General features: G+C 34.1%; 1 protein-coding gene across 1 annotated transcript; it reads right to left on the bottom strand.

The window, feature by feature from the left end:
• Positions 1-8,334: 8,334 nt before the first annotated feature.
• On the bottom strand, positions 8,335-8,679 carry LOC135226689 (uncharacterized). The gene has a single exon (XM_064266399.1). The coding sequence runs from the start codon at positions 8,677-8,679 to the stop codon at positions 8,335-8,337; it is 345 nt and encodes a 114-aa protein (XP_064122469.1).
• Positions 8,680-17,798: the final 9,119 nt, after the last annotated feature.

Below are 17,798 nucleotides of genomic sequence, written 5' to 3' on the forward strand. Positions count from 1 at the left end.
GGAGGACTGTGATAGAAAAAAAAAAAAAAAAAATAATAATAATAATACTTAATCGTAAGGACCTCCGAAATTCAGTTGCAAAAAATAAATAAATAAATAAATAAATAAAAGATTGTTATGTTTTACCTTAGGCTTCCAAAGCAGAAACCTCCCAGAGGAGACGAATTAACACCTTTCCACGAACTGGATGTAGAATGTAAGCACCTCCTCCACAGATCAGATAATCTCTCCTTCCTATGGAGATATCATTCACACTTTGTTTCCTCTATACCCTCCTCTCATCCCTCCTAAGTCCCTCGCAAGGAAAGTGAGGATTTTAAAGATAACAGGAGGAAAATCCTACTTGAAATAGCATAGGATTTGATTTATTTTTCTGGGATTTGGCTGGTATGTAGAATGACTAATCTTTTGTGTGAATTTGAGTGATTTTTTTAAAAGAATATATACATTACTAGTTTGCTGATTCGTGGATGGATACTTTTTTGGGTGAATTTGAGATTTGTTTTTAGAATGTATGAATTACTAGTTGTTGATTCGGTTAAAAGTTTGATAATAGTTATAACAATACGTAGTGCTTTCAAGAACCTCTTGTCTGATAGTTGTAACTCAACTTACGTCCCAAAATAATACGATCAGTTACTGCTCTTCCGTTCACAAAATTATTTGCATCTCTCTCTCTCTCTCTCTCTCTCTCTCTCTCTCTCTCTCTCTCTCTCTCTCTCTCTCTCACACATCGTGCCATGTCAGTCACTACATATGCCTAAATTTTCCTGACAAGTGACTTATTTGAGTTCGGATTCATTTTCCTTAACTCTCTCTCTCTCTCTCTCTCTCTCTCTCTCTCTCTCTCTCTCTCTCTCTCTCTCTCTCTCTCTCTTTTGTACATACTCATTCATTTCCAACCCCCATCCCTTTCATATCCCTCGTAGCACAGTGAGAAACATATTTTTTTAAAACATCTTCAATCTCCACACAGATACTCAGCCCCATGCAGGCAAGGCGAAATCGATGCTTGCCTATTCAAGAACAGAGAAATATCAAGCAAGAAACAGCTGAGCTGTGCATTGTAGCATTTGAAGGAATTAAAAAATAGCACCCATGTCAATTTATGCTTCACTGAATTTAACCCTGAACAAGAACTCTCTCGTACACTCCCATTTCCTGTTGCATACTGCAAGCAGAATGCCTGCGTTGCAAGATTAAATCTTTGTATGGCTCGTGCTTATTTTTTATTTGGTCTCGTAAGCTATGATATTAAATGAATTGATAACTGAAGATTGCCGATAGGAATGGAATGTCCTTAATCAGATTCAGCGAGATTTGTGGGGCTTCATAAATGGATTTTTGGTTACCAAGGAAATCCTGCCCACAAGATAGGATTCCTTTTTGAGAATGGTAATCGCATTCAGTTCGTTACAGATGGTTGATGTATTTAGAATTGGAATGGGATTACTCTCCAATTATTATCGGTATCTAAGAACTTCTTATATTGCTTCTGATGAAATTGAAATTGACATTTTCGAGATTGAATTATTCCTAAGTCTATCTTCGTCTCGTATAGAGATTACTGTACTTGCCTATGGAATATATATATATATATATATATATATATATATATATATATATATATATTATATATATATCTTATATATATTAATACATATACATATATATATATATATATATATATATGTATATATATTATATATATATATATATATATATATATATATATATGTTATATATATATATATATATATATATATATATATATATATATATATATATATATATATATATACATATATATATATATATATATATATATATATATATATATATATATATATATATATATATATATATATATATATGTATATATATATATATATATATATTATATATATATATATATATATATATATATATATATATATGTATAATATATATATATATATATATATATATATATATATATATATATATATATATATATATATATATATATATATATATATATATATATATGTGTGTGTGTGTGTGTGCGTGTGTGTGTATATATTTAAGTAAATACATACATATGCTTGAATGCAATGCCTTGCAATTAATATTTTCCCCAACAAGTCTACCCACGGTAACATGCTAGCCTGAAAACAGAGTACAAAAATGATTGCCTCATAAAAGGTGATTCCGAGTTGATTAAACAGCAGCATTGAAACATCTTGACGATAATTAGGAGTTGTTTGCGCTCATATCAACCGGAGTAATTAAGGAAAATACTCTTTATCCACCACAATATGGATTGTTTCCTTCTGGGGAAAGGCTTGGAAGAATCACGAAGCGTAAAACACACAGATGTGCAGCGCAGCACGAAAGACTTCCTTTCATCACACACACACACACACACACACACACACACACACACACACATATATATATATATAATATATATATATATATATATATATATATATATAATATATGTATGTATGTATGTATGTATGTATGTATGTACACATTCATATACATATATCTCAAGTATAAAAGCCCTTTTATACAGATTTTTTTAATGGGCCTGTTGTACTTGAGACGTATCCTGTTTTAACAGAAGAATTTATTTACATATACATATATATGTGTGTTTATAATACATAAAATTTATATACAACGTTGTACTATATATATTTATACATATGCAATTACACTTATAACGATGTAGATTTTTTCGTCATCATTATTATTATTATTATTATTATTATTATTATTATTATACTATTATTATTATTATTATTATTATTATATTATTATTATTATTATAACGATGTGGATTTTTACATTGCTATTATTATTGTTATTAGTATTATTTTAACGATATGGATTTTTCATTATTATTATTATTATTATTATTTATTATTATTATTATTATTATTATTATTATTATTATTATTTTTTATTTATTATTATTATTATTATTATTATTATTATTCATCGGCGAATTTCTGTTTTTAATCCAAGGGGAACGCATTGTAGCCAGCATCTGTAATCCTAGGTTTCACCATTAATGTACTGTATACCTCAGGTTTCACATTCCAAGGATTCCAGCCCAGCAATTCCAGCTTTCCTGGAAAATTATGACCAGCAGCTTCCAGCAAGTGGCCGAGGCCCTGGAAGGCTCCAGTTGGTCTCTCTCTCTCTCTCTCTCTCTCTCTCTCTCTCTCTCTCTCTCTCTTCTCTCTCTCTCTCTCTCCACCCACATCAAACGCCTGGAAAGGTGACCTTTGAAGTGGTATAGTTTACTGATTAGGATATGCGTTTGCAATGTGCAATAATCTTAGTGTGGTCAGAATATAGTAGTATAGATGAAGGAGTTGGCACGGGCTGAACTCTGGGGTTCATATGTGATAGACTTAAGTTTGAAAGGTTGTAATTTCAAAAACATAACTACTTCACAGAGACACAGCGTGTAACAAAAAAAATATATCTTAGTTTGACCAGAACACTGAGGTGATTTACAGCTCTCTCCCAGAGGTGGCCAGATCGATTAGATGTTTATTTACGTGGCTAGGAACCAATCGGTTACTTAGCAACGGGACCTACAGCTTATTATGAATTTCTAATCACCAGAAATACATTCCCCTGATTCCCCATTGGCAGCAGGCGAGAGCAAACTCAGGCTACCAGATTGCTTGGCGGGTACGCAACCTACTCGTCCAGTGAGGAACTAAGACAGTAGTTACGTTTGAATAAGAAGAGTTCAGGGATCCATATCAGATGCTCTTAAGATGAAGAGGTTTTAATTTCAACTGCATAAATAATATATAGAAATACAGAAGCTGTTGCTGGCAGTTGAGAGTTCCGGGGTCCATATCAGATACAAGTATGTTTAAAAAAAAAAAAAAAAAAAAGGTCTGAATTTCAACACTATAGATACCTTAGAAAAATATGAATGTTAGCTAGACGTCAAGGTTGGTAGAGCAGAATTCTGGGGTCCATGTCAGATGGACTAAAGCTAGAAAAAGGTTTGAATTTCAGCAATTTTAATACCTTACAAAAATTATGAATATTATTATAGAATAATAAAAAGCAAGTTTGGTATATCAGTGTTCAGGGTTCCATATGAGATGCTCTCAAGATATAAAAAGAATTGATATTCATCAACTTTTAAACCTCACGGAGACTATGGATGATGGATCTTAGATTACAAATATCTGTCTATCTATCAGCTTATTTTTCTATCTATCTTTCACAAACCAACACCAAGCTCCAGTTATCTTTATTGATAACAAGAATCTTTGATAAATAAATACTGGTGTCATTGAGTCTTATAATTAAATTATGAACCTTTGTATTTTTTTGGTTATACTCTGATTACCTCCACGAACTCAGATAGTTATATCGAACAAATGTTGTCATCATAACAATTCAAGATTTTGACGCCGCATGAAGTTTATTGAATATAAAAGATTTTTATATGATAACTGTCCATCCAACATAAACCAAATAAAAAAATGCCCCAAAATCTCCAACCCGTTCAAATTCACGAGACAGCTTACAACAAAATGATATCTCAAGAGGTCGAGACGCGGCAACCACAAAAATGTTCCTTGGAGACCCCAGGCCTTAAGGGAGGGAATCCCTCGGAAAGGCCGTGTAAAATCGACCATGTAGCCCTTGATAACACGGAGCAATCCATCATTTTACTTGGCTTCCCCGAGATGATGAATCGGCTCTCCCATAAGGGGTAATATCTCACAGAAAGCAGAGGCTGATTAGATGATGAACGTGTGACGTCAGGTGGCTCGAGCTTTGATGGTGTCACCATTTAATGCTGGCGAGATATTCTTATATTTTATTTGTTATATGGGCATTATTTTTAAAAGCAGTAAGAAAGATAAATTTATTGTTGTTACTGTTATTATTATTGTACTTAGGAAGCAGACCCTCTCGCATGCATGCTTTATTAAAGCAGCCATTAATTTTCATAAAGTACGTTATTATTATTATTATTTTATTATTATTATTATTATTATTATTATTATTATTATTATTATTATTATTAACAATAAACTGAGTTGTACTAAAGCGTTTTCTTATCTACATTGTTAATCCCTTAATCCCATCCTCTCTCTCTCTCTCTCTCTCTGTATATATAATATATATATATATATATATATATATATATATATATATAATATATATATATATATATATATATATATATATATATATATATATATATATATATATATATATGTATATATATAATATATATATATATATATATATATATATATATATATATATTGCCGAGCATATTCAACCATTTGGCACTGGCTTAAATTAAAAATAAAACAAGCGACAACCCTCTCACCTTTAGTTGCTGAACATCTCTCTGCAAATGATATAAGCTGGGCTAATGAATCCTTGTATATACAAAAATATACTTTTTATTTTCCAAACTAGCTGAACATGATATGGAACAAAGTGATTATATGATGTAATATAAAGAACTAAGTCTGATCCATAAAAAGACTGTAAACTGTCATTCTACTCTCCTGAATTACACTAAGTAATAGCCCCTAAAACTCACAAACTATTAGTTTCTACATTTAGATAGTCAAGTCTTTTAGAGAATCCTATTCTCTTGTTTAATGCCATGTACCCATCTGAAATAAAGAGTTATATTTGTTTCATTCCCCAGCATATAAATAAATTTTAAATAAATGTTTACATACTACACTTCTCTCTTTTCAAAAATCAACTTTTCCAAAGTTCTTTTAAAGGTACCGTACCTTTTACGATGGGCTTTTCTGATTTTGAAACCTCCAAAGCCGTCCTGTGTCTTATCACTATCAAAAGGAGAGTGTCACCCTCCGATCTCGGGTGGTTGGACCAATCATTACAAACACATGCACACATCCGGACACGCCTTTAAAATGACATAGGTCACCAGCCTTATATTGCGTGATCATCAGTTCAGACCATTCTCTCATTTCAGCACCCTTCGAGGAATCCAGTGCTTGTTGCTAGGCCCTTTCTTGTCTCTAAGCGAAGAAAGCTGAGGTCTAACAATTCACCAAAATATTTGCTTTTTCTTTTAAGATGGCTCAGCCACCTATGTCCTTTGTGCACTCCCGTCGCACACCACATCAACAACTAGTATATAATGGTCATTATGTTTGCAAGGTAGCCCCCATAACATATTTCAACTATCACTATGGACATCATAAACATAACCACTTGAACTGTATAGTGTTCGCCAAAGAAGAATTCATCCATCTCTAAGATAGGCGGAACTTGTCGAATAGTTGTAGACCCAGGTTTAGCACATGAACCATCTTGAAACAATTCAGCACGTGCCATTATTCAGTGTCTGCATTCCTCGTAAGTGTATCCAACACCCCCTCATCGCCAAACTGTAGATTCGACATTTTCTACCGAAGTAAACGTGGTCATCACCTCGTTGTCAAGGAAATATCCATGCAAGCGCGTCTCGCACCCGCCTCGTAGAAGATTGTAGACTACTGATTCGTCCAAGAACATATTCTGAGACGACCTACCTACGACATCTCATCCATTGCAAAGGCGATCCATAGCATCGCCACTTGTGTGTAGACTCGACCTCTGATACTGTAAGACCAAGCTGTTTCTGACGTCACCATCACATTAAGTTGGGAATTCTCTAGTCATTGTGTGTCCAGATTTGAAAAGTCTGCATGATCATAGAATAACTAAAATCTTGCTTTACCACATAAATCTGTCATTAACTAATATACCCAATCTCATAATCAATTATTAAAAATTCCTCACCAAACAAAATCCTATATCTGACAAATATACTATAAAAAAACCATAATGTCTAACAGCAAAACCCTTGTACTTTTTATATAATCAATCTTCGTGAAATATAATGCCGAACACCATTTCTATTTAACTCATATACCCCGATAAATTATACCTCCTGTCTAAAATAGAAATACTATGTAAAGCTTAACTCCGATTACGAACATCTCTCATAGGAAAAGAAAAAAAAAATAATAACAATAATAATTGAACTCTCTCCATTACAAAATGTACAGAGAGAAAAAAATAACTTGTATAATATAATCCAGCGCTTTCCCCATAAACACAGTATGTATCATTTCGGAATTTCCCACCGCAACATATCTCATCGACCAGAATCAAAATCAACCCCTTACATACATCTCCATGGAAAGTCATAATCAACATCTCTGAAAACAGTGCAAATCTCCGAGTAATCAACTCCGAAAGGAAAAATCAGCAACTGGACTCATCACAGCATTATCAGCAAAAATCCTCATGTGCTCATATCGCCCTATAGATTTGTCTAGTCAGACTTGCAACCTCAGAAATCATTATTCTCCAAATAGCCACAAAAATTCTATACTGACACTATATAACCACATTTCACAAAATTATCCCTAGGATATCACCAAAAGTACCCAAAAATTGACCCTGAAAACATAACTCACCCATGATACTACCACAAGTATATAAAACCGCATAACTGCCTCGTCGGGATATAAACCACGGAAAACCACCCATTCATATATAGCGCCAAATGTAACCACTGGTGAAATAAAATACAACCTCTTCACCGAAACCCTTAAAACCCCAATAACCCCCTCTCGGCTCGTAAAAGCTCAGATGACCGCAAAAGAAAACACAAATATATATATATATATATATATATATATATATATATATATATATATATATATATATATATATATATATATATATATATATATATATATATATATATATATATATATAGATATATAACCACAAAAAAAACACCGCCAAAGATTATAGGTACAAAAAAAAAAAATTCAGCCCCACAAAATCCACCACCCAAATAAACCAAAACAAATTCAGCTCCAAAACCCCATACATACAGGAATAACCTCGTGTTTATCATCACATTTCTCAGCTTAACAGAAATTTGTCATATTTTCAAATCAACTTTCCACGTAAAATATTTACCTATGAATCTTATGCCAAAAGCACCGCAGTATGTTCATAATAAGAAAAATAGTAGAAGAAATGGAAGTGAAAGAAAAAACATTAAACACATTTCACCATCAATTTGCAAAAACAAACTCTTTTCAGCTTTGATATGTGTTAATTTCGACCGACCTGTTTTTTTCCTCTAAGATTACAAATCTGCTTCCAATCTTTCCTCAATGACTCTAAAAGGACTCTCAAATTTCGGACCCAATTTGCAGTTTAGCTCGTTTCTCACATTGATTTTTAAAAATACCTTGTCTCTGACATTGATCTTGGGATCGGATGTTTTGCTATTACTTCTCTCTACCATCTCTCGCGTCGCGGCTTCAAGATTGCTGCTGAGACAAGCTTGTCTCTTGCTGTAGATATCAATGATTCGATCGTATCCTCCCCATAATGAGGTTTAGTTAAAAGATCAAATGTGCCTCGTACTGGGCAACCAAACAGAGCTTCAAATGGAGACATTTTAATGAAATCACTAACCATAGTGTTAATACTATGTCTAACAACATCAATATATCTGTCCCAATTCTTATCATTATCACCTACAGTCTTCCTGAGAGCTTCGATGACTTTCCTGTCTGCTCGTTCACACAACCCATCAGCTTCAGGCCTGTACGGAATAATTGTTTCTTTCTGTATCCCCATGACTTACGCTAAATATTCTAAAGTTTGTTTCAAAAATTCTCTGCCATTTTTGGTCAATAGAACCCCGGGTGAGCCATATCTGCAAATAATACCATTGAAAAATGCTATAGCTACTTCTTCAGCAGTTTTATGCTTAAGTGGAAAAATTTCTACTATCCTCGTATGTTCATCTATTATTACTAACAAGTACTTATTGGCATATCTAGACTCACAAAATTTTCCCAGGATATCTATAGGTATTCTCTGAAAAGGTCTATTTGGTATCAGATATGACCCTTTTCCCATGTTTTTCCAAATATATTTAGCACGTACCTCATTATACGCTTTTTCTATCCCCAAGTGCGGACTACCGAACCTGCAATGTCCACCAAATCTCGAGGGACATCAAAACAAAAATAAACTTTTGAGGAAATTAACCACCAATAAAAAGAGAAAAAACGAAAGAAAGAAAAGAAACCATGAAATTACACTCACGTCTCATATGACCAGAGCCCAAACTTGTATACCCATTGCAAATGTGCGTAACTTATTCACCAAACCCGATAAACACTTTAATATGCCAAAAAAGTTAAACTTTAATTCCTGAAACATCGAAACACAAGTTTTCACAAAGTGCTAGCTAACGACACTGGCTCTGCCGCAGAGAGACACCTACAGCCTCAAACCCTGAGAAGGCTCAGATGCTTAACTCAGCAAAAAAAACCCGAGTTGCCTTTGACATAATTACAACCCTTTTCCCCAAAAAATACATGCCTAAACTAGATATTGTATCTTTGGAAGCGTACCTACAGCCTATAAAAAGCTTTTTACCCACTGCCACCCCTTATTGCTGAGCATATTCGACCATTTGGCACTGGCTTAAATTAAAAATAAAACAAGCGACAACCCTCTTACCTTTAGTTGCTGACTATCTCTCTGCAAATGATATAAGCTGGGCTAATGAATCCTCGTAGATACAAAAATATACTTTTTATTTCCCAAACTAGCTGAACATGATATTGAGCAAAGTGATCAAATGATGTAATATAAAGAATTAAGTATGACCCATAAAAAGACTGTAAACTGTCATTCTATTCTCCAGAATTAGACTAAGTAATCACCCCTAAAACTCACAAACTATTAGTTTCTACATTTAAATAGTCAAATCTTTTAGAGAATCCCATTCTCTTGTATAATGCCATGAACCCATCTGAAATAGAGACATATTTGTTACATTCCCCAACATGTAAATAAATGTTAAATAAATGTATACACACCACACTTCTCTCTTTTCAAATGGCAACTTGTCCTTTTCTGACCTCGAGACCCCCAAAGCCGTCCTGTGTCTTATCACTATCGAAAGGAGAGTGTTAATTTTTCTCTCCGATCTCGGACGGTTGGACCCATTATTACACGCACAAACTCATGCACACATCTGGACACGCCTTTAAAATGACATAGCAACCACGAGCGTCGCCCAGGCTGTAAGCCACCAGCCTTATATTGCATGATCATCAATTCAGACGGTTTTTTCATTTCAGCACCCTTCGAGGAATCCAGTGCTTGTTGCTAGGCCCTCTCTTGTCTCAAAGCGAAGAAAGCTGAGGTCTAACAATTCACCGACATATTTGCTTTTCCTTTTAAGATATATATATATATATATATATATATATATATATATATATATATATATATATATATTATATATATATATATATTATTTCCTCTGTCAAAAGCTTCATACACACACTCCCTCAAGATAAGTTACTTATTTCATCTCTCTCTCTCTCTCTCTCTCTCTCTCTCTCTCTCTCTCTCTCCCCCCCCCCCCCCATCCCATCCCCAGACACTCAGCATCATTACAGATCAAACTATCCACATCGGGGCCAATTAGCGGGTATTCTCTGTGTGCGTCTCTCTCTCTATCTCTCTCTTTCTCAGCAGATGATGACGCCAAACTCAGAAAAAAATATCCCGCTAATTGCTCTCAAGAAGTAATCCGCGATTGAGAGGAGGCAATGTTGGTGGTGCTCCAGACTCCAAAGAGTTCTTGGAGGGAAGGAGATGAGTCGTCGGAGTGGTGGTTAAAAGAAAAAAAAAAGAAAAAAATCCTGATGAGGATCTCTTGTTAGAGGAATAAAAATTAATAATTTGGTTGGAGGACCTAAGTTCTTTTTGAGGTGGATGGTATTATGATTATTATTATTATTATATTATTTATTATTATAGTATGTAGTAGTAGAGTAGTAGTAGTAGTAGTATAGTAGTAGGTAGTAGAAAATATTATTCCATTCATTTTTATTGTCCATTATTATTGATGATATTATTATTATTATTATTATTATCATTATTATTATTATTATTATTATTATTATTATTATTATTATTATTATTATTAGTATTAGTATTAGTATTATTATTAGTTATTATTATTATTATTATTATTATTATTATTATTATTATTATTATTTTATTTTTTTTTTTTATTTTTTTTTTGACTCTATCAGCCCTCCAATTCGACTGGGGGGTGGTATTCATAACCTGTGGGGTTCCGGGTTGCATCCTGCCTCCTTATGAGTCCATCACTTTTCTTACTATGTGCGCCGTTTTCTAGGATTACACTGCTATGCACCTGGAGCTACTCCAGCCTCTAGTTTTTCTTTTTCTAGATTCCTTTTTCAGGGATCTTGGGATCGTTCCTAGTGTTCCTATGATTATGGGTACAATTTCCACTGGCATATCCCATATCCTTCTTATTTTTATTTTCAGATCTTGATACTTATCCATTTTTTCCCTCTATTCTCTTCAACTCTGGTGTCCCATGGTATTGCGACGTCAATGAGTGTTACTTTCTTCTTAATTTTGTCAATCAACGTCACGTCTGGTCTATTTGCACGTATCACCACCCCCTATCTGTTCTGACACTATAGTCCCAGAGGATCTTTGCCTGATCGTTTTCTATCACTCCTTCAGGTTGGTGCTTGTACCACTTATTACTGGAAGGAAGCTGATGTTTCTTGCACAGGCTCCAGTTGAGGGCTTTTGCCACAGAATCATGCCTCTTTTTGTACTGGTTCTGTGCAAGTGCCGGGCATTCGCTTGCTATGTGGTTTATGGTTTCATTTTTCGAATTGCACTTCTTACATATGGGAGAGATATTATTTCCGTCTATTGTTCTTTGAACATATCTGGTTCTTAGGGCCTGATCCTGTGCCGGTGTTATCATTCCTTCAGTTTCCTTCTTTAGCTCTCCCCTCTGTAGACATTGCCATGTGTCCATCGCTGACTAGTTCTTTAGTCTGTCTCATGTATTGTCCGTTCATTGGTTTGTTGTGCCAGTCCTCTGTTCTGTTTGTCATTCTCCTGTCTCTGTATATTTGTGGATCTTCGTCTACTTTTATCAGTCCTTCTTCCCATGCACTCTTTAGCCACACTGGTTTTTAGATATTGCTCCAGTTGCTTTGTTCTCGACGTTGATGCAGTCCTCTATGCTTAGTAGTCCTCTCCCCCCTTCCTTTCGTGTTATGTATAGTCTGTTCGTATTTGCTCTTGGGTATAGTGCTTTGTGTATTGTCATATGTTTCCTGGTTTTCAGATCTATGCTGCGGAGTTCTGCCTTCGTCCATTCCACTATTCCTGCGCTGTATCTGATTACTGGCACTGCCCATGTGTTTATGGCTTTTATCATTTTTGACTTGAGTTTTGACTTGAGCATCACCTTGAGTCTGTGCATATTTTTTTTCCTGATCGTGTCCTTCATCTCTTGGTGGTTTATATCCCCTCCTTCCATTATTCCCAGGTATTTGTTTCCAGTCTCATCTATGTGTTTGATGTTGCTCCCATCTGGTAGCTTTATCCCTATTATTATAATTATTTTTTTTTTCTTGTTTTTTCTCAATCACAGTCCTCCAATTCGACTGGGTGTTATTTATAGTGTGGGGTTCCGGGTTGCATCCTGCCTCGTTAGGAGTCCGTCACTTTTCTTACTATCTCTTCTGCATGAGTCCTGGAACTACTTCAGCCTCTAGTTTTCTAGATTCCTTTTCAGGGATCTTGAGATCGTACCTAGTGCTTCTATGATTATGGGTACAACCTTTCACAGGCATATCCCATATCTTTCTTACTTCTATTTTCAGATATTCATACTTATCTATTTTTTCCCTCTCTTCCTCTTCAACTCTGGTGTCCCATGGTACTGCGACATCAATGAGTGATAATTTGCACGTATCTATCTATTCTGATACTATAGTCCCAGAGGATCTTAGCCTGGACCGTTTTCTATCACTCCTTCAGGTTGGTGCTCGTACCACTTATTACTGCAAGGTAGCTGATGCTTCTTGCACAGGCTCCAGTGGTGAGCTTTTGCCACGAATCATGCCTCTTTTTGTACTGGTTCTGTGCACTGCCGGGTCATTCTCTTGCTATGTGGTTTATGGTTTTCATTTTTTTCGTATTACACTTCCTACATATGGAGAGATGTTATAACCGTCTATCGTTCTTTGAACATATCTGGTTCTTAGGGCCTGATCTTGTGCCGCTATTATCATTCCTTCAGTTTCCTTCTGTACCTCCCTCTGTGCTGTAGCCATTGCCATGTGTCATCGCTGGCTAGTTCTTTAGTCTGTCTCAAGTATTGTCCGTGCATTGGTTTTGTTGTGCCAGTCCTCTGTTCTGTTTGTCATTCTCCTGTCTCTGTATATTTCTGGGTCTTCGTCTACTTTTATTAGTCCTTCTTCCCATGCATTTTTTAGCCACTCGTCTTCACTGATTCTCAGATATTGCCCCAATGCTCTGTTCTCGATGTTGACGCAGTTCTCTATACTTAGTAGCCCTCTCCCGCCTTCCTTTCGTGTATGTATAGTCTGTCCGTATTTGCTCTTGTGTGTAGTGCTTTGTGTATTGTCATATGTTTCCAGGTTTTCTGATCTATGCTGCTGAGTTCTGCATTATAATTATTATTAAATATAAAAAAGAGCTGTGTTAATGAATTTCATGTGAAAAGAAAAATACTTTTAAAATTATATATAGCAAAATAAAAAATTGAAAAAAATTGCAAATTAATAATTGAAAAAAATTATTGAAAAAATTGCAAATTAATAATTGACAAAATTTCTATCTGTTTGTTGTACCCAAGAGTTAGAAATAACGTTTAGTAAGTGGATATATTATTAGTTAGTAAGGATTACACTTATAATATTATATTTAGACGGATAAAAGGAACTGAATATCAGCGGCTTATTTTTATATGCAAGCAATGTATAAAGTATTAAGAATTCTCAGACTCTGAGCAACAAAAGATCCTTTTAAGAGATCGCTTGAAGAATCAAGCACCGTGAAAGGCAGGCATCAGGCTCCAGTCATGCAAGAAATTGCATGACAGCAAAAACATTTATAATAAAAAACAACGCAGGTTAAATTAAGTTATGATGCCTCAAGTATGGTATCAACATACATTGCTTAAACTTATATTATATATCATATCATTTTTTTAATTGCAAGGGTTATACTTTCAAAATTCAAAGGTCTTATTTAGAGAAATATCTATGTTTTTTTTTACATATATTAGGTGTCTATTGTAAAAGAGATATAGCATATCTTGTACTGAATGTGTTTATTATTATTATTATTATTTTTTTTTTTTGCTCTATCACAGTCCTCCAATCGACTGGGTGGTATTTATAGTGTGGGGTTCCAGGTTGCATCCTGCCTCCTTAGGAGTCCATCACTTTTCTTACTATGTGAGCCGTTTCTAGGATCACACTCTTCTGCATGAGTCCTGGAGCTACTTCAGCCTCTAGTTTTTCTAGATTCCTTTTCAGGGATCTTGGGATTGTGCCTAGTGTTCCTATGATTAAGGGTACAATTTCCACTGACATTTCCCATATCCTTCTTATTTCTATTTTCAGATCTTGATACTTATCCATTTTTTCCCTCTCTTTTTCTTCAACTCTGGTGTCCCATGGTATTGCGACATCAATGAGTGATATTTTCTTCTTGATTTTGTCAATCAACGTCACGCCTGGTCTATTTGCACGTATCACACTATCTGTTCTGCTACCATATTCCCAGAGGATCTTTGCCTAATCGTTTTCTATCACTCCCTCAGGTTGGTGCTCGTACCACTTATTACTGCAAGGTAGCTGATGTTTCTTGCACAGGCTCCAGTGGAGGGCTTTTGCCACTGAATCATGCCTCTTTTTGTACTGGTTCTGTGCAAGTGCCGGACATTCGCTTGCTATGTGGTTTATGGTTTCATTTTTCGTATTCACTTCCTACATATGGGAGAGACATTATTTCCGTCTATCGTTTTTTGAACATATCTGGTTCTTAGGGCCTGATCTTGTGCCGCTGTTATCATTCCTTCAGTTTCCTTCTTTAGCTCTCCCCTCAGTAGCCATTGCCACGTGCCATCCCTGGCTAGTTTCTTTAGTCTCTCATGTATTGTCCGTTCATTGGTTTGTTGTGCCAGTCCTCTGTTCTGTTTTTCTCTCTCCTGTCTCTATATTTCTGGGTCTTCGTCTACTTTTATTAGTCCTTCTTCTATGCACTCTTCAGCCACTCGTATTATTATTATTATTGGAGAATCAATCCACAGTTATGTAAAATGTACATTATTTAAGTTTAAAACAGAAAAGATAGCTTTCGGAATCTGTATAGATTTCCCGAAAGCTATCTTTTCTGTTTTAAACTTAAATATATGTACATTTACATAACTGTTGGATTTGTTTCTCCATTTGAAGACTCGTGCTACTATGAGGAATTTTTTAATTATTATTTATTATTATTATTATTATTATTATTATTTTATTATTTATTATTATTATTATTAATATTAATATTATTATTATTTTCTTCTTTTTTTGTCTATCACAGTCATCTTATTCGACTTGGTAGTTTTTATAGTGTGGGGGTTTCCGGGATGCATCCTGCCTCCTTACGAGTCCATCACTTTTCTCACTATGTGCGCTGTTTCTAGGAGCACACTCTTCTGCATGAGTCCTGGCGGTACTTCGCTTCTAGTTTTATTATTATTATTAATTATTTTTAATTATTATTATTATTATGTATTATTATTATTATTATTATTAATTATTATTATATTCATTATTTATATTCTGTTATTTCTTCCCAATGAGCGGAAAATCCTTTGGAAGCTCGAATTCTCAGTCAGTGTCCCCTGTGTGTTTTTTTTTTTTTACATATAAATAGGCCTCTCTTCTGAATAATAATAATAATAATAATAATAATAATAATAATAATAATAATAATAATAATAATAATAATAATAATAATAATAATAATAATAATAATAAGTCACAAGCAGTACAGAATAACCTACTATACCTATTTTATAACCATCCAATTTTTTCCCAACACCAATTAAATTTCTAGTCAACATTTCCTGCACCAGCAACGTTCAGGATCCAAACGAACTCATTAGGATCGGCGCTTTTGCCAAATGAGCAGTTTGTGGATCAAAGTTTTCCTTTGCATTGCGCCAAGGGTTTGCTTGCTAATTAGAGACGGCTTCGGCGAGGGCGTCGCAGCAGCGGAGCCAAATATCTCATTAACAATGTTGATTTATGCCCCGGGATTCACCGTCGTAGATGCTATGAATTGGCGACGTTGCTGTTTGCTGTGCTTTCAGTATGGCTGGCATTCCTAAGACGTCGTGTTGTCATGGTCAAAACCTGTTGCAGATGGTTTCACCATTGTTAAAACCGCCATAATTGTTACCGCCGTGGCCCTCAGTATCCCGTTTATCATCACCGACAACAACACTGTTATTCCCCGTATCATCAGTGTGGGTTCTAGTATCACCATTCCCCATATCCTTGTTATCATTACCATTAACACCGCCAAAAGCGCCCCATTTTCCCTATTCCCCATATCCTTAGTTCCATTTAGGTCCTCATAAGGGATAAAAACACCTAGTATTCTAACCGTTAAACCACTAACACCTGTATGTATAATTTGGAATACATGTGTTTGTGTCGTATTTTAGCGTCAGGATCGATAGTATTCGCAGTCTGCTAGGAGTTTTATCTTGGCTACGACTGAAATGTAGGATAGTTATGCCCAATTCACTTGTTTAATAATAATAATAATAATAATAATAATAATAATAATAATAATAATAATAATAATAATCTCAGTATGTTCCCCTACTCTGAAACATTTCATATTAAATGGGAATTTGCATTATTCAATGATAATAATAATAATATAATAATAATAATAATAATAATACAATAAAAGTAATTGTAATACTACTATGATATTTTTATAATATATATATATATATATATATATATATATATATATTTATATATATATATATATATATATATATATATATTATAAAAAAATATATATATATATATATATAAATATATATATATATTATATATATTACATATATATATATATATATATATATCTATATATATATATATATATTATATATCATCTATATATATATATTCTAATATATATATATATATATACTGTACGTATATATTATGTATACTATATATCATACATACATACAGACATACATATACGTGTGTATGTACGTGTATGTGCGCGCGTGCCCATGAGTAACCAATTGAAGTACCCTTCGCAGTGATCATTATTCTGTATTTCGAGACGAGTGCTTGGTTGTAGTAAACTTTGGCATCGCATTCCAGCCCTTAATTAGATTTCAGCGAAATTCACCTTTACAGCCTCCCTGTGTTAATTAGGTTCTTATGAAGCACGGTTTCCAATTACGAGAACACAGGATGTTTTTCTTCACTGTTTTTACTTTTTTTTTTTGTCAGAAAATAGGCTTGACATAAACTCCCTTGAATTTACAGTGCTAAATGAATTCACGCTACCTCGGAAGTGGTGTGAATTATTGGATTAGAAATAGAAGCTATTATATCATGACATTTTTATGAGTGACTGTTAAAATCTGAATTCACCGAATGGGTTTTTTAATCTGTGAATTATTTATTGAAACATAAATTCACTCTCCTTAAGAAGTGATGTGAACGATTCTTTCCGTAATAGGTGTTATATTATCACCTTTTTTATGATTTTATTATGTATAAGAAATTAAATTTTTCCGATATCAACTTATAAGATATGAAACATAA

This window comes from Macrobrachium nipponense, chromosome 15, assembly GCF_015104395.2.
Source record: "Macrobrachium nipponense isolate FS-2020 chromosome 15, ASM1510439v2, whole genome shotgun sequence".
Classification (NCBI taxonomy): Eukaryota; Metazoa; Arthropoda; class Malacostraca; order Decapoda; family Palaemonidae; genus Macrobrachium; species Macrobrachium nipponense.

Bases quoted from the DNA above. Each gene is read 5' to 3' on its own strand.
- LOC135226689 (XM_064266399.1), bottom strand. From the start codon at position 8,679: ATGGGGATACAGAAAGAAACAATTATTCCGTACAGGCCTGAAGCTGAT.